Below are 19,036 nucleotides of genomic sequence, written 5' to 3'. Positions count from 1 at the left end.
ATAATGTCCAAGAAGGCTTTGTCCTCCACTGATGGTGCTGGTTTATCATCGTCTTGTGTTTTGTCGAACACGGAACATCCCAGGCTGTCTGTGTTCACAGTTGTGCTTGGATCTCTCGAGTGCACTGTAGACGGAGAGATGTTTTTCTAAGCTATGCTGTTGTAGTTCTCTTTTACCTGGATGATGTCAGGGCAAGGGCTCAGATAGGATGTGCGACCATTTTGAAGTATGTTTGTCCTAAACACGTTAACATTGGCTGGTCGGTGAGCCGTTCCCAGGCAGACCTCACCCACAATGTCCCACCCGAGGTCGAGTCGCTGTGCATAAGGAGTGTCGTGTGGCCCATTGATTTGCTCTCGTACCTTGTGTACCCTTAAGATGTCTTGTCCTAAGAGCAGGAGGATGGGAGCGTCTGGGTCCACAGCTGGAATTCTGTCCATAACTGGTTGCAGATGGGGATGATGATACGCAATGTCGGGGGAGGGAATCTCCATCCTATCGTCTGGCATCATATCACACTCTAATCAGAGTAGGGAGAGTGAGCTGCATGTGTCCATCTATAGACTCCACCATGAAGTTGACGGCTCTCCTGCCTGAAGTCTCTGTTACCCCAGAACACGTCTTCATGGTGTATGGAGCAGAGTTGTCATAGATGTTGAAGAGACTGAAAAACTCTGTTCATCAAGCACTACATACATTTTGACAGCTTTCTCTCTTTTCCCAGCCGGATAAGCTTTGACTAGGCATATTTTTGAACATGATCTTGGATTTACTGCCTCACCACAGATCTCTGTACACTTTGAGGTGACAGATAGAAGAGCATCGTCACCTTGCTCCCCGCCATGCTCTGTTTCTGCTGTAGCGGTGTCTGTATTTGTAAGGGCTGGGCCTGGATGCAGAGCAGCAAGATGCCTGTCGCTGTCGCACTCAGAGCACTTGATTGAAACCTTACAGTCTTTAGCTCTGTGCTGAGTTGACCCACAACATCGGAAACAAATGCCATTGTCTTTGAGATATGATTTGCGCTCATCTAGAGTTTTGTATCTAAGCCCACGACACTTTTTAAGAGGATGAGGCTTGTTATATATTGGGCAGTGACGGTCAGGGTTTTCAACCTTTGTCTTACTGGGTTTGGTTTGGTGGTCTGAGGCCTCAGATGACACATCTGTCTTGTATACAGTCACAGGTGTCTTGCTGCTGTACCTGGCAGGTTTCTCACTTTTCATGGACACCTGGTTAGTTGAGGTGTAGAGGGTGAAGCTGGGGTCATTTCTAATTTTCGCCTGGTTCCTGATGAATCTCGAGAAGAACGAGAATGGTGGGAATGCTACCCAATAGTCCTCCTTATATTTGGATCCCTGTGCTATCCATTTGTCTTGTAAACTGAATGGAAATGTATCTACAATAGGGTTTACCCCCGAGATGTGTCCAGATAAGCGAGGCCTGGAAGGTACCCTTCTACTTTAGCACACTCCAGTTCAAAAAGAATGTCACCAAGTTCTCTTAGTTTGTGATTGTCTTTGTTAGCCAGTTTTGGAAAATCATCAATTTTCTTCAACAGTGCATTCTCGATCACTTCGGGTGTACCATAGCACTCTTCTAGTCGTTGCCAGACCATGTTAAGCCCTGCTGTTGCGTTGAAAATATGGACAGATCTAATTCTGCTTGCTTGCTCAGACAACTCTGCCCCTAGCCACTTGGTAATTAGATCTAACTCTTCCCTGGCTGATAAATTCAAGTCTCTGATCGCATTGAGAAAGGATGCTTTCCATGCCCAATCATTTTCAGGGCGATCATCAAACTTCAGGAGTCTGGAACTCACCATCTCACATCGTAGGAGGTACTTGGTGAGGTCTGGTGCCACTTGTCAATCAGGGAAGTTGTGTGTGTGTGACTGGAAGTGGGCTTGCTTTCCATTTCCACCATGCTGCTGTTCATTTCTTTTGAACAGAGAGTCTCTGTTCATGTGCTGTTGTTTGTTACTTTCTGGATTATGGCATGTAGTAGCTGGGTCAACACTAAGCTCTTATTTCTCCACTTCAAATGGAAGTTCAGCAAAGTAGGGCCTCACCCTGTTGTTGCACATACTCACATGTACATTGGACTGGACTTAAGGGCTGGGTCCCTGTGTCTAGTTCTTTGCGAAGCTCTCTGCGTTCTGATCCTACAACTTCTTCAAAGGCTGCAGCTTCAGCCAGCGCAGCAGCAGCTGCTCTCTCAACTTGGAGAACATATAAACTTGCCTCGAGGTCCGCTTTTTGCTTCAACAAGCTGGCCTCTATTTCTGCCTTTTGTTTCATCAAAGAAGCTTCCTTCTCAGCATAAGAGACTTGTGAGCGTGCTGCGTCCGCCTTGGCGCGTGCTTTGATGGCTGCAGAACTCGCCGTTGAGGATCTGCTTGACTGTTTTGATGACCTTGATCTTGTAGATTGAGACTTGGTCCCAATGTACTGAAGAGGCTCTTCCATCTCTCTCTGTTGAACACATGGCTCTGGTTGTTGCATCATAGACTGCTGGTTTTCCCTAGGAAGAGAGGCTTTGTTTGCTGATGAACGTAGAAACAAAACCACCGTGTGTGGTTATTCTTGAGCTTGAGCCCGATGTGATGATGTTTTTTCACTATTATGCCTTTGAGTTGCGTTCCCATGCAAAACTAGACAGATAGCTAACAACTAAGTCTTCAATAAAACTCCCAAGGCGTGACTTTTCTTGAATTAATATATTGAAAACGTTTGTGTTGTGAAACTGCAAAATACAGAAAAGAATATACTTTAGTATTCAATTCACACCGACATACTGTAGCTGTACATTAAACAGTAAATGCAACCAACATTGATATGTAAGCAACTCTATCAATAACAAGATTATCATCATTAGCTAAATGCTTGAATCGAACTTACAAACAAATATTTTTCCATGGCTTGGTGGTGACAAGAAATAACTACATTGAAAGACCTGCACCGTAGCGTTGTTTGTAGCTGCTTCTATGCGTGCAAAACAAATTCTGTACTTCCTGTTTGCGTAGTCTTTCTAAGTACCAGAAAGCGCCACTAGGGGGCAAATAACACCATTGAACACAATGAAAATCCAATTTAACCATTGTAATAAAATAATCTGTTACCTTCTAACAGGATGGCAGCACAGTACCTATGATAAGAATTACAGACCTCCACATGCTTTGTAAGTAGGAAAACCTGTAAAATCGGCAGTGTATCAAATACTTGTTCTCCCCACTGTATTCTAGCTAGCTAGCTAAGGCTATCCAATACTGCAACTCTTCAAAGTGAAAGTCAGCTTTAGTTTTTCTAAATGTATTGCCACCTAGGATCGCAGGTGTAACTGCTAAACTTCTTGCTGCACACTGTACTGCATGAATGTACACATGGATTGGATTGTGCGTTCACTAACGTGTTAGTTCTAGTTCGCTGACAATGATGTAGGCTCTGTAGCGGTTATGGTATGAAGGTTTGGCTTGGAGAGGTTTTTGCACTGAGGTCAACTGAGGTCAACAAGCAAAATTAAAAGGTGAGAGGAGGAGAGTGGGTAGATGCGAGAAGGAATTATACCACAAGCAAAGTGATTATGCTGTATGTGGCTGCTATGAAAGTGAACTGTGTGTGCAGGTGATCAGGGGTGTATTCATTCCACCGATTCTGTTGCAAAAAGTCTTAAATGGAAGCAAACGGAATGGAATGGGGAGGGATATACCTGAATTTGTCCAGCAGCAACTCTCGTATTAGTTGCAAAATGTTCCCGTTTTGCAACTGTTTGGACTAATGATTACACCCCAGATCAGCTGGATGCCGGCACGTGTGTGCAAGGTGGTATTAAATGTGTCACTGTCTTTCACCTTGATTATTTCAATTTGTCTCTCGACCTGTGCACCTACTTTATAAACATTCATTTGTAGGTTAGGTTGTAGTAACCTCATGATGGATATAGGGCAAATTCGAGTATCACGTAGTAGCCTAAACCTATCAAAGTTACATTGAGCTGGGTGAATGAAATATGAATGACAGTCATCAAATATGCTGTAATAGAAATAAGAAAAATCGTCCTCCCTAATCTGAAACGGCACTGACCGTAAACATGAACCTTCTACTCACAATGTACAGTAATTAGCTAGTTAGTTACATCATTGTTTTAGTTCATGTAGAATGAGTTAACTTTCAAACCAAGTTATAAGCCTGAACAGGCAACTGTTATTGCCTTCAACATCAGTGGAGTATGCTAAGCTAACCTTTTCCTCTCTGTTTCTGTGTTCCCCAGGCATCTTCACAGCGCCCATTGATGGACGCTACTTCTTCAGCGCCATCCTGACGGGCCACAAGAACGAGAAGATTGAGGCGGTGCTGTCCAAGTCCAACTACGGAATGGCCCGGGTAGACTCCGGGGGATACCAGCCAGAGGGCCTGGAGAACAAGCCAGTGGCTGAGGCCAAGATCAACCCCGGCTCCCTGGCCGTGTTCAACATCATCCTTCCCCTCCAGGTTGGAGACACGGTCTGCATTGACCTCGTCATGGGCAAGCTGGCCCACTCCGTAGAGCCTCTCACCATTTTCAATGGAATGCTGCTGTACGAACAGATGTGAGCCAACGGGACAGCATCCCCTAGGCTCTCAAGCTGGAACACGAGAGAGGGAGAGGAAGGGAGGGAGGGAAGAGGAAAGTGAGAAAGAAGAGAGGGGTTGGGGTTTGGACGCTCCGGAGCCATTTAGTCTCACAGTTTTATTTCACAACTGCTTTTGAAAGCAAAATGATCAGTCCAGAGAATGAGGTTAGACTGACTTTATATCGACTCGTGAAACATGGGAATGAAAGAGAACTAGGAGATGACGACAATGACAGAAAAGTGTTGTGTTTTTTCCTCCGTGTGTCATTCCTGGCCCTCTGGTGTTGTGAGACCTGATGAACTGCTTGAAAAAACATAGGATATACTGTAGACTGCGCAGCAGCAGACTGAGTGATGTTTAGCTTGCCCAGCATTTGGAGAAGTGTTTTCACAAAGAATTTGTACTACTGCAGGATTTGTATACGGTTATTGATGTCTCCGTCTCCTTAATACTCACTCCAGGCATGGGGCTCGGAGTACAGTAGTCCTTCATGCACCAATACCGGCCATAAGGTCTCCTTGACATCCCACGTACCCCTTTGCTGCAAAGTGTTTCCCTGCCATGGAGCCAGACCCACAGTCAAGGTCTGAGGTTAACCTTAAGAAGTTAACCTTAAAAACCACGAATGAGAAATCAATTTCTTGATTTTCTCTAGCTGTTTTCTATTGTTCTACTGTTTTCTATGAGATGAATTCACACATTTTGTGATTGTTTTGATATTACCGTGCCCTTTTCTATCTCCTTGTATGTGTGTTCTGGTCTTTATACCCTGTAATGCCTTTGGCCCAGTGAATCCAAAGTTTGCCTGTGTGGATATTATTTTAAAGCTTCAGTACCTTATACTGGCAGGTTCCAAAGTGTTTTCTGCACCGTCCGTCACTTACCTAAAGCCTTCCGAAATGTCTGTGATACTTCCAGATGAATGAAAGAATGTTCCTAACTCAAAGCCCAGCCTCAAGCCACAACCAAGTAGGAATTTACCTCAACCAGAGGGAAACGCTGCCTTACACCACAGTACAGTAGGACCAAATGGGCTATAGCCCCTTTATTACATCAGTAGGGTTGCAAAAATCTGCAACATTTCCCCAAATTCCCAGGTTTTCCAGGAATCCTGGTTGGAGGATACCAGATGACCTTCTTGTTCTCTCCTGATTCCAGGAATCTTCTAACCAGGATGTTTTGGAATACCTTGGAATTTTGGGCAAGTTTTTTTCAACAAATGACAACACATTTCACTTCAACCTTACCCATACCAGATGCAATGTAGCAGGCAACGATATCAGAACAGCATCAGGACTTTATTAACCAGTGCATTAGGTTGGTAGGCTATTGGAGCTTATGTTTATGTGTTCTTTACTTGGAAATTCAGCTTACAGATGATCAAATCAGACCTGGATTCTAATAAAATAGAAAATCTGTGTATTTGAGTATTTTCTAATAATGTGGCCTGAATCAACTACTTATATTGCAAGTATTTGAAGGTATTTCCCAAAAAATAGCCTACTATTTGAAAGTACTTTCAAATACTATTTTCAAATACCTGGGTTAAATGCATCGGAGTATATTTGAGTCTCTGACTGTGTCCGAATATCCATTCCTGAGTCCTAAATTGTAGGCCGTTTGAGTATGTGAAAAGAAATGCTTTAATATTATGCGACATTTCGAAAATCAAGTATTGTTTAAATGCCAGGATGTTATACTAATTTTGTCTCTTCATCTAGTAGAATTCGATGCACACTTTTCCACAATGCATTGGAAGAGGTGGGTTGCGAATGATAGGCTCTCGTTCCCTTCAAGTAGCCAAATAACAAAACTAGACTTCTTAATTGGGCAGATGCAGAATAGCGAAGTTTCTGCGGTGGTGTTTAAATTATATGTTTTTTGTAGATTTCTGTTTTCGTATTCGAAAAGGGTTTCTTATTTCTTAAGGGCTTCTTATTTTTGAATATGTGGGAACCGGGGACTCGGGATGTGGCTGCGTTATTGATGTCATGTTAATCTGGCCTTTTGATTTCAACATATGGATTGTTTTAGTTTTGTAGACTAGTTTACTGATTGTATTATTTAATTTATGGGTCAAGCCTTTGCAGTCCTTCTTAATCTCATTCCCAATGATCAGTGTTTTAGTTTAATATGTTGCTGTCCAGCGGTTTAGAATTTGTGATGCACCCGACTGTCCACATTTTTCTGTGCAATAGTCTTTTGATTTGAACATCTGAAGAGTTTTGGTGTGTGCACTAGGCTATTTGATTTAATTTATATATGTTACAGCACTTTGGTTTCACTACTAAATATGTTGAACTGGAACCAGTCTTCAGTCTTTTTTAAATAGGATAGATGGGCGATATGGGCTACGATATAGGTCGAATGTGATAGCCTGAGTAGGCCTATAACTCCATTCCTATTTTATTCAGAGTTTAGAGAAATTAATAAAATTGGAAATAAGCTATTATCAGGCTTGAAATGCGATACGTCTATTGAAAAAAATCCACCCTCATTTGGCCCCGCCCCACCTTCTCAGCCAGCGTTGCGGCCGTGGCATACTTTTTACTAAACGGTACGTGCTAAATAGTATGCAGTTTAAGTATGTAGTACACTAGTATGGGTATTCAGACACAGCCAGTGTATTTGAGAATTTTCAAATACATGTCAATACTTTCCAAGTGTATTTCCAAATACCTTCCAATATTCAACTACTTGTCTTTTCAAATAAAACATATCTGAATACTTACTTTGAAATGTACGTGAAATAGTATTTGAAATATTATTTGAACCCAAAACTGGATCAAATGGATACCAACATGTTTCGCAGAGATGTACACCATTACAATAAAATACATGGAGTTTTTTTTATTTTTAAATATCACTATTGGAAGACACTGTATTTAGTTGAGAAGTTGCAATATTGCTCCCCTGTGCCTTTGAGTATTTATCCACTTCAAACAATCAATCAAATGTATTTATAAAGCCCTTTTTACCGATGTCACAAAGTGCTTGCTCCTATCTGACCTCCGTGCCTGTTATTGCTAAAGGAATCGGTTTACTCAGTCTATGAAGTAAGTCATGAATAACTGGTTATACCACATGCCAAAGAAAGCAATGCTAGGTATTTAAGATCTTCTTTTTACAACTCCTCCCTATAGTCCAACCTGTTACCTTGAATTTGTGATTTTGCGACACATGTGGTTCAAATAAAGATATTACATTTTACACAGCCCTGCCCTCTCCATAGGAGTTTCGGATTTACTCGCTGCTCAGAGGGTTATGACTCTAATCTAGTGGGAAAGGAGTGAGAAAGGTGACAATGTCATGTTTTGTGATGTCATCTGTCTAGTTTGAGCAGACCTCTTGGTTCTTTGCTCTTGTGTGATTGCTGTGATTTATTAAATACAGTATATCGTACGGAATCAAGTATTTCACTATCTGGAAGAATTTTCCATTTGACTTATTAGGCCATTTGGAACTTAAGTCAAAATGTTTGATACATTCCTGCACATTAATAAACATGACATTTTGCGTCTCTCTTGGCCCGTGCTGTAAAGGCTGAGAAAGAAAGTGTAGAGCCTTGCCATTTTCCAGTCTGCAAGCCCAAAAAGAGAGAGTCATGGGAGATCTCCCTATAAATTAATGGAAAGAATAACATCTCACAGCTGTCCATCAACAGACACAGATGTCTAATTTATGATGAACAAAGTACCCTTTCGTTTCTCCTGCGTCGAGCTGGGATGGGACTTCATCAAGTTCTGGATGTCTAGACAAAGAGATGGAAGGAGGAACACTTACTGCATTTCCTCTCACCGACTCCAGGGAATACAACTTTATCCATGTTTTCCCCCCTTTTTCTTTCTTCTTCTTCATTAGATTTCCGCTGTCCTTTAGCTGTGTAATGAGCTCAGGTTTTGACATCCAAAACCTGTCGTTCCGATGCCGGATTGTCTCCTCCGGTTGGATTGAGAGAACCTGGAAGGGCCTGAGCTGCTGGTTTATATCAGGAATCAAGGTAAGACCCAGATGCAGGCGGTCGAAGTAACACTGTTTAGCTCAGTAGTAAGGCAAAGTGAACATAAAGGCCTGAAAGCAACACAAGATCCGAAAGCAATTATTTTCGTCACGGATCACCTTTACTCATACTGTAGGTTCCAAAAGGACATTTTAAGGGGCACAGGGCAAATGTTGTGTGACCCTGTTTTGAAGGGGTGGGGGGTAGGGGGGGGGGGGGGGGGGGCTGGAATCTGTGTGTGGCTGGATGGGATGCTGACAGATATCCTGTTTATCTTTCATCTTTACACACACGCACACTTATTAACAATGTTACTGGGTGTATCATCAACAAATCTGTTGAAGTCATGGAAGCACATCAGTAGACTAGGGGAAGAGAGGGTGTACAGCAGCTCAAGGAAATCATATACACACAACAGTCAGTCAAATATACTGTGCATGCTTGAGATAAGGCTATGACTCCAGTGGTTTATTTCCATAGTGTACTGGGTAATTTTCTCAGGACATGTTATCTATATCCAATACACAGTCAATAGATACTATATGAAGGAGAATGTTGTTGACTGAGAGGCTGCATTTGTCTCAATAAGTCATACTATATTTTCAAGATATAATCATGTAATCAAGTCAGATATTTGGGCTTATATTCATTCCAAACATTCCCTTAATCATATAGCTGGACTATACACAGGTAATATAAGTGTAATACTAGTGATAACAAAGAAGAAAATATCCTTAGGCTATGGCCACATTCAGACAGGTGAACACATACATCATTGTCTGTTTCTGTTTCTTCAAAAGCACAACTCAAGTCAACTATTTTCAGATGGGTTTGTCCGTCAAAAGACGGACCATTTGTGCGTATTTTGTCAGTCAATCATCAACGGATGACTCCCTTGTCACACCCTGATCTGTTTCACCTGTCTTTGTGCTTGTCTCCACCCCCATCAGGTGTTTCCTGATCATTTGCAATGGCCAGTGTAGGCCACTGACTTGCCTGGTTAAATAAAAACATTTAAAAAGTGTTGGCAGAACCTTTGGCTGCAATTATAGCTGTAAATCTTTCTGTGCAACTCTATTTCGTTTTTGTCAGAATTGCTCAAGCTCAGTAAATTTGGTTGGGAACCATTACTTGGCAGGATTATTCAAACCTTGTTTTAGGACTGGACCCCTTAGGAACACTCAACATCTCTTGGAAAGCCATTCTGGTGTCTTTGGCATTGAAATGTGTGTATTGTCCCACTGAAGAATAAAACTCAGGGTTAGGTATTCACCCTGTCTGTTCTTACTTCTATCTTTTCAATCTAATCAAAAGCACCAAACACATGTTTCCAGTGGTCATTTGCAAAGACAAACAGCTGGCAGACTTTCTCCACGTCTAGTTCATCCAGTCTGTCCCAATGAATGTGACAGACTGCCACATGGTTCAAACTGCTTTGCACCAATGCACTTCTGAGCCAGGTCTTCAGCCTTAGACTACTGAAACTCCTCTTGGCTTCAGAAGAGGATGCAGGGTCAACCATTAGTATGAGGGCTTCTGCCTGGTCAAATACACTGCAGACTTCAGGCAGCTGATTCCTGAGAACAGATGCAGCTTCTGTACTTGTTTTGTACTGGTATTGCATCTTGAACATGGCCAGCTGCACCTCAAGTGATCTCCTGTTCAACTCTGGATACTGGTCCACCACTGCAGCATCCATCTCCCCAGAGAGAAGAACTTCCTCCAGCTTAGCCAGAGTTTCCAGGCCACCCTGTTTGAACCTCTCCGATAGCTGCACATCAACTATGTCGACCACATTGAATAACTTAGCCCTGTAGAAATCCTCTGGGGATGTCGGTGAGTATGAAGCAGCATTGTCAGTGAAGCTCTTTGGTGGATTATATCTGAATAAACTGGATTTTTATATTGGCAATCAACTCTGTCACTCTGCTGTAGATCTGTTGAAATTACACCTCTGATCTCTTTGCCTTCATTGTAGTCTTAACACAGTCCACTGCAGCAAGCATCCCATCAACTTTCCTGTTTGTTTTTGTAAGGTGCGATTGAGGCATTCCAACTCTTCCATTACCTCAAAGGCTGCAAGGAGCCATAGGAATGTCATCCCCTTCTCAAACCTATCCAGCAACCCTCTTGCTGTTGTTGCTGTGTCGGATTAATCAGATGTGCCAATTTCCTCCAGGCTGAGCAGCACAGACTCGTATAGACCCAACACAGACCTCAGTGTTGGAGTCCTAACAGTCTACCTTGTTGGACACAGGGGCTTTAGGCTTGTGGATGACCTCCCACTATTTCCTTGAATGTTGTTTTGTATTTTCCTGACTGGTTGTACAGGCAGCCGAGCTTGTGGAGCCACATCAGTGCATCACATGTCACAGAGGACGATGTGCAGGCAGCCTGAGTGACTAGAGGGCCACAATGCACATACAGAGCCAGTGGCTGCACTGCTCTCACCCTAGCCTGTGTTCCTTTGATTTCCCCAGACTTGTTTGCCGCACCATCTTATGTTTGTGCACTCAGACCTGAAAGAGGTAAGTTCAAGTGGAGTAGCACATTTGTAGCAACTTCTGACAGGTTCTCTCCAGTTGATAGGGAGACTTAATAAAAACCTACAAAGTCCTCAAGAGAAACCAGATTTTGATCCACATAATGGATACAGAATTACTCTTGTTCTGTTCCCTATTGTGTACCATCAATAATTATGGAATACTGGAGCAGTGGCAGATTGTGGATTATCTTTGTGATGTCTCTCACAATGCTGTTGGCCATTAAACTCCGGATTTAATTTTGGATTTGTGAGTTTATATAATCATGACTGCCTTTCAGCCATGTAGTGAGTACAGGAAATTCTTCAGCTCTAACTTTCAGTGGCTGGTACAGATTATATTCGGTAGCTTCATGGCCCCTGAGAGATGATTCCTGAAATACTAGAAGACGGACAGAAACCACTACTTTCCTAAATCAAGTGTCATGTATTGTCATATATTGTCATGTCTTGTCCCTGTGCTTTCTCTTCTATTCGTTTCCCCCTGCTGGTCTTATTAGGTTTCTTTCCCTCTCTCTATCCCTCTCTCTCTCTATCGTTCCGTTCCTGCTCCCAGCTGTTCTTCATTCTCCTAACGACCTCGTTTACTCTTTCACACCTGTCCCCTATTTTGCCCTCTGATTAGGTCTCTATTTCTCTCTCGGTTTCTGCCTCTGTCCTTGTCGGATCCTTGTTTGCTGTTCGCTGTGTACTTGTTCCGTCCTGTCGTGTTTTGCCTTATCTTCAGATGCTGCGTGTGAGCAGGTGTCTCTGTCAGCTACGGCCCGCGCCTACCCGAAGGGACCTGCAGTCGGTTGCCGCTTGTCCTGCAATTCCCCTCTACAACTAGAGGATTTCTGTTATCCCCGTTTGGACATTTCCTGTAAAGGATTGAGGATTATGTTATTTCTGTTTGGACTTAAATAAACTCTGTTTCTGTTACGTCGCTTTTGGGTCCTCACTCACTTGCATAACAGAAGGATCCGACCAAGAATGGACCCAGCGACTACGGATCCTCTCTACTCTGCCGTCGAGTTCCAGGGAGCGATGCTAGGCAGACACGAACAGGAATTGTCTGCTGCTCGACATGCTGTTGAGACCCTGGCCGCCCAAGTCTCCGGCCTCTCGGAGGAGATTCACAATCTCCGCCTCGATCCACCGGTTACCTCCTGGGCTTCCGGGTCTCCGGAGCCCAGAATTAATAACCCACCGTGTTACTCTGGGGAGCCCACTGAATGTCGCTCGTTCCTTACCCAGTGTGATATAGTGTTCTCTCTCCAGCCCCACACGTACTCCAGGGGTATTGCTCGTATCGCCTACGTCATATCTCTCCTTACTGGACGGGCTCGGGATTGGGGCACGGCAATCTGGGAGGTAAGGGCTGAGTGTACTAACCAGTATCAGAACTTTAAGGAGGAGATGATACGGGTTTTTGATCGTTCTGTTTTTGGGAAAGAAGCTTCCTGGTCCCTGTCTTCCCTATGTCAAGGTAATCGATCCATAACGGATTACTCTATAGAGTTTCGCACTCTTGCTGCCTCCAGTAACTGGAACGAGCCGGCGTTGCTCGCTCGTTTTCTGGAGGGACTCCACGCTGAGGTTAAGGATGAGATTCTCCCCCGGGAGGTTCCATCCAGCGTGGATTCTTTGATTGAACTTGCTATTCGCATAGAACGACGGGTAGATCTTCGTCACCGAGCTCATGGAAGAGAGCTCGCGTTAACAGTGTCCCCCCTCTCCCCGTCACTACCATCTTCCCCCACTGGCTCAGGTGTTGAGCCCATGCAGCTGGGGGGTATTCGCATCTCGACTAAGGAGAGGGAACGGAGAATCACCAACCGCCTCTGTCTCTATTGCGGTTCCGCTGGTCATTTTGTCATTTCATGTCCAGTAAAAGGCCAGAGCTCATCAGTAAGCGGAGGGCTACTGGTAAGCGCTACTACTCTGTCCTCTCCGTCAAGTTCCTGTACTACCTTGTCGGTCCATCTATGCTGGACCGGTTCGGCAGCTTCCTGCAGTGCATTAATAGACTCTGGGGCGGAGGGCTGTTTTATGGACGAAGCCTGGGCTCGGGAACATGACATTCCTCTCAGGCAGTTAGGGGAGCCCACGGTTATGTTCGCCTTGGATGGTAGTCCTCTCCCCAGGATTCAGCGTGAAACGCTACCTTTAACCCTCACTGTCTCTGGTAATCATAGTGAAACCATTTCTTTTTTGATTTTTTGTTCACCTTTTACACCTGTTGTTTTGGGCCATCCCTGGCTAGTGTGTCATAATCCTTCTATTAATTGGTCTAGTAATTCTATCCTCTCCTGGAACGTCTCTTGTCATGTTAAGTGTTTAGTGTCTGCTATTCCTCCTGTTTCTTCTGCTCCCTCTTCACAGGAGGAGCCTGGTGATTTGACAGGGGTGCCGGAGGAATATCATGATCTGCGCACGGCCTTCCGTCGGTCCAGGGCCACCTCCCTTCCTCCTCACCGGTCGTATGATTGTTGTATTGATCTCCTTCCGGGTACTACTCCCCCACGGGGTAGACTAGACTCTCTGTCGGCTACCGAACGTAAGGCTCTCGAAGATTATTTGTCTGTAGCTCTCGACACCGGTACCGTGGTCCCTTCCTCCTCTCCCGCCGAAGCGGGGTTCTTTTTTGTTAAGGAGGAGGACGGGACCCTGCGCCCCTGCGTGGATTATCGAGGGCTGAATGACATAACGGTTAAGAATCGTTATCCGCTTCCCCTTATGTCTTCAGTTTTCGAGATTCTGCAGGGAGCCAGGTTCTTTACTAAGTTGGACCTTCGTAACGCTTACCATCTCGTGCGCATCAGGAAGGGGGACGAGTGGAAAACGGCGTTTAACACTCCGTTAGGGCATTTTGAATACCGGGTTCTGCCGTTCGGTCTCGCTAATGCTCCAGCTGTCTTTCAGGCATTAGTGAATGATGTACTGAGTGACATGCTGAACATCTTTCTTTTTGTTTACCTTGACGAGATCCTGATTTTTTTCACCGTCACTCCAGATTCATGTTCAGCACGTTCGACGTGTCCTCCAGCGCCTTTTAGAAAATTGTCTTTATGTGAAGGCTGAGAAGTGCGCCTTTCATGTCTCCTCCGTCACTTTTCTCGGTTCTGTTATTTCCGCTGAAGGCATTCAGATGGATTCCGCTAGAGTCCATGCTGTCAGCGATTGGCCCGTCCCTAAGTCACGTGTCGAACTGCAGCGCTTTCTCGGTTTCGCGAATTTCTATCGGCGTTTCATTCGTAATTTCGGTCAAGTGGCAGCCCCTCTCACAGCCCTTACTTCTGTCAAGACGTGCTTTAAGTGGTCCGTTTCCGCCCAGGGAGCTTTTGATCTTCTCAAGAAGCGTTTTACATCCGCTCCTATCCTTGTTACTCCTGACGTCACTAAACAATTCATTGTCGAGGTTGACGCGTCAGAGGTGGGCGTGGGAGCCATTCTGTCCCAGCGCTCCCATTCTGACGATAAGGTCCATCCTTGCGCGTATTTTTCTCATCGCCTGTCGCCGTTGGAACGTAACTATGATGTGGGAAACCGCGAACTGCTCGCCATCCGCTTAGCCCTAGGCGAATGGCGACAGTGGTTGGAGGGGGCGACCGTTCCTTTTGTCGTTTGGACTGACCATAAGAACCTTGAGTACATCCGTTCTGCCAAACGACTCAATGCCCGTCAGGCTCGTTGGGCGTTGTTTTTCGCTCGTTTCGAGTTCGTTATTTCTTATCGTCCGGGCACTAAGAACACCAAGCCTGATGCTTTATCCTGTCTCTTCAGTTCTTCTGTAGCTCAGTTGGTAGAGCATGGCGCTTGTAACGCCAGGGTAGTGTGTTCGATTCCCAGGACCACCCATACGTAGAATGTATGCACACATGACTGTAAGTCGCTTTGGATAAAAGCGTCTGCTAAATGGCATATATTATTATTATTATATTAGCCTCTACCGACCCCGAGGGGATTCTCCCTGAGGGGCGTGTTGTCGGGTTGACTGTCTGGGGAATTGAGAGACAGGTAAAGCAAGCACTCACTCACACTCCGTCACCGCGCGCTTGTCCTAGGAACCTTCTTTTTGTTCCCGTTTCTACTCGTCTGGCCGTTCTTCAGTGGGCTCACTCTGCCAAGTTAGCTGGCCACCCCGGCGTTCGGGGTACGCTTGCTTCTATTCGCCAGCGTTTTTGGTGGCCTACTCAGGAGCGTGACACGCGCCGTTTCGTGGCTGCTTGTTCGGACTGCGCGCAGACTAAGTCCGGTAACTCTCTTCCTGCTTCTGCTCCTGGCCTTGCTGTGTCTAAGTCTGTCCCCAGACACCGCATCTCTCCTGGTCCTGCTCCTGGCCTTGCTGTGTCTCAGTCTGTCCCCAGCCACCGCATCTCTCCTGCCCTTGCTGTGTCTCAGTCTGTCCCCTGCCACCGCATCTTTCCTGCCCTTGCTGTGTCTCAGTCTGTCCCTAGTTGTTACTCTCCTGGCCTGTTTGGTCCTGATTACTCAAACTCTTACAGTTCTCTACCCGTGTCTCATTTTTATAATAGTAATTGCACTAGATTCCCTCTTCATCGTTTCCCGTTACGGTCCTGAGGTGAGGAGTTGGGTTCCATCTCGGGACGTGCTGGACCGTTCGTTGATCGATGATTTCCTCCGTTGCCGCCAGGGTTCCTCCTCAAGTGCGCCAGGAGGCGCTCGGTGAGTGGGGGGGTACTGTCATGTATTGTCATATATTGTCATGTCTTGTCCCTGTGCTTTCTCTTCTATTCGTTTCCCCCTGCTGGTCTTATTAGGTTTCTTTCCCTCTCTCTATCCCTCTCTCTCTCTCTATCGTTCCGTTCCTGCTCCCAGCTGTTCTTCATTCTCCTAACGACCTCGTTTACTCTTTCACACCTGTCCCCTATTTTGCCCTCTGATTAGGTCTCTATTTCTCTCTCGGTTTCTGCCTCTGTCCTTGTCGGATCCTTGTTTGCTGTTCGCTGTGTACTTGTTCCGTCCTGTCGTGTTTTGCCTTATCTTCAGATGCTGCGTGTGAGCAGGTGTCTCTGTCAGCTACGGCCCGCGCCTACCCGAAGGGACCTGCAGTCGGTTGCCGCTTGTCCTGCAATTCCCCTCTACAACTAGAGGATTTCTGTTATCCCCGTTTGGACATTTCCTGTAAAGGATTGAGGATTATGTTATTTCTGTTTGGACTTAAATAAACTCTGTTTCTGTTAAGTCGCTTTTGGGTCCTCACTCACCTGCATAACATCAAGACTTTGCTTCACTCTGCTTTATAGCTCTTACTGTAGAACGTTGGGTATCCACGGGCTTTGATTGCTGACAGCGAGTGGTAATGGCAACCTTGTGTGCATGGATGCATGCATGTGAAGAAAACTTATCCAGTGCCTTTTTCCAGTTTCAAAATCCAGAGTGCACAAATGCAGGATCTGCATTTTTTGCAAGAGGTGGGTGATTTCTTGCTTTTAAAAGCTTTTGTGCAGGAAAAGCACATGACTCCTTTGATACTGGGACTATAGTGGAGCCACTGGAATTCTTTGTACCACCTTTCCTGAAACCGAAGTTTGACAGCTTCTGCTCTACTACTAGTTTTGGCTTTGGCTGATATGGTGTGACGTGGATATTGAAGTCTACTTCCTCCGCCTCTCCTGTGGGATCCATTTCTTTAACTTCCCCTGGGGAATGTACTTCATCAACCTCTCCTGGGCTGATCTGCTGTTCAAATTTATGCTCATTTTGTCTACATTGTGCATTCATTTCCTCCCTGATTTTATTGGGTCTAGTGGTATCCCTGGCACTGACTACTGCCTGCTGCTGGCTTCCCTAGAATGAACACAAACATATTAAGCTGCAAATATTTTACAACCAGATGTGCAAACCTCTTAGAGACTTAACCAGAAAGACTCATACAGCTGAAGCTGTAATCACTGCCAGAGGTGACGCCAACATGTATTGACTCAGGGGTGTGAATACTTATGTAAATGAGATACTCTTGTATTTCATTTCCAATAAATTTGCTAACATTTCTAAAAACACTTTTTCACTTTGTCATAAGGGTGTATTGTGTGTAGATGGGTGAGAAATGTTTTTATTTAATCCATTTTGAATTCAGAATATAATGCAACAAAATGTGGAATACAATGGAATTACTTTCTGAAGACACTGTACATGGCATGTACAGTAATTACATAGCAAGAATATAGTTATTTTAATATAAATTACATCTGAAAAGATAGTACTTAAACACATGCGGTAACATTAAATATATGTTTTTATATTATAGAACATTAGCTTTTAAACCCACCCCTCAGCTACTCTGTCCATCCCAACTATCTCCATGTACCGCCCTCTTATGATTTCCATCCGACATATATATTTTTAACTGTGCTGTGATGTTTCACATACATTCTGAACCTTTCTAATAACCTGTAACTTTGTTGATACATCTAAAAAATCAAATGGGTGGGTCAGGTTTCCACTACATAATGAATTGGTAGGGTAGCTACAATGGAAAAGCCAGCGCAAGCATACAACTGGATCTTCTGCAGTTGTAATATGCTTGCCCTGCCTTTTCCATAATTGTACATTTTCTGTATTTTACCACTATCCATTGAGGACCAACATGTCTCTCTCATTGGCACATATGTACAGACGCCTGTTACCATCTGATCCTGCTAAGATGAGGCAAGCATGACAACGAATTACCTTGGTGTATACATGAATTCATTATATAATCTAATAATAGAATCAATGGTTCAATAATTCAAATTACCATTATTCCCAGATCTGTAGCTTTTTAATACAATAGGTTGACTAACGCACACAAAGCGGAAAGAGGACCGTTTCCAAATAATCTGTCGAACCCCCCAAAAAATGTCATCCCAAAGTCTTCTGTCTGACCGCCCACTCCCAGCCACATAAAAAAATCTGACCACGCAGCAATGATCCCGCAAGAATAGTGCAGTCAGTACACAACACTATGCTCATCATCATCTTAGCAGGATCAAATGGTGACAGGGCTCCCAGCAGTGTCAGACAGCCAGGGAAGACCAGTCTACGGAGCTCAGGTGAATCTTGCATTAGGCCTACATTAACAATATCAGTGAATGACACCAAGTTCCATTTTGAACAGGACAGCAGCTTAAGTTTAAAGCTACAGTCCGGGATCTGGGAATAATGGTAATTTCAACTATTGGACCATTGATTCTATTCTTGGATCATATAATGTATGAATGTCGGAAGCCTTGGCCAGGTCGATTAATACAGCTGCACAGTATTGTCTCTCATTGATGGTGGTTATGATATCGTTTAGGACCTTGAGCGTGGCTGAGGTGCACCCATGACCAGCTCTGAAACCCGATTGCATAGCGGAAAAGGTACCGTGGATTTCGGAATGGTCGGTGATCTGTTAACATGGCTTTCAAAGACCTTAGAAAGGTAAGGTAGATATAGGTCTGTAGCAGTTTGGGTCTAGAGTGTCTATCACTTTGAAGAGGGGGATGACCGTGGCAGCTTTCCAATCTTTGGGGATCTCAGACGATACAAAGGAGAGGTTGAATAGGCTAGTAATAGTGATTTCAACAATTCCGGCAGATAATTTTAGAAAGAGAGGGACCAGATTTTCTAGCCCGGCTGATTTTCCAGATTTTGCAGCTCTTTCAGAACATCAGCTATCTGGATTTGGGTGAAGGAGAAATGAGGGAGGCTTGGGCAAGTTGCTGTGGGGGGTGCTGGGCTGGTGACTGGGGTAGGGGTAGCCAGGTGGAAAGCATGGCCAGCCGTAGAAAAATGCTTATTGAAATTCTCTATCGTGGATTTATCGGTGGTGACAGTGTTTCCTAGCCTCGGTGCAGTGGGCAGCTGGGAGAAGGTGCTCTTATTCTCCATGGACTTTACAGTGTCCCAAAACCT

At 44.6% G+C, this 19,036-nt stretch overlaps 1 protein-coding gene across 1 annotated transcript in view; it reads left to right on the top strand.

The window, feature by feature from the left end:
- The window catches only part of LOC124001221 (EMILIN-1-like), a 98,816-nt gene extending 90,989 nt beyond the window's left edge, over positions 1–7,827 (top strand). Inside the window, exon 9 of the mRNA XM_046307850.1 lies at positions 4,270–7,827. Coding sequence (XP_046163806.1) covers positions 4,270–4,592 — 323 coding nt within the window. The 3' untranslated portion in view covers positions 4,593–7,827. The remainder of the gene's footprint in view (positions 1–4,269) is intronic.
- The last annotated feature ends 11,209 nt before the right edge of the window (positions 7,828–19,036 follow it).

The sequence above is a fragment of the Oncorhynchus gorbuscha genome, linkage group LG17 (assembly GCF_021184085.1).
Source record: "Oncorhynchus gorbuscha isolate QuinsamMale2020 ecotype Even-year linkage group LG17, OgorEven_v1.0, whole genome shotgun sequence".
In the NCBI taxonomy this organism is placed as follows: domain Eukaryota; kingdom Metazoa; phylum Chordata; class Actinopteri; order Salmoniformes; family Salmonidae; genus Oncorhynchus; species Oncorhynchus gorbuscha.
The sequence above is the reverse complement of the archived record's forward strand: the minus strand, read 5'-3'. Positions and strand labels throughout refer to the sequence as shown.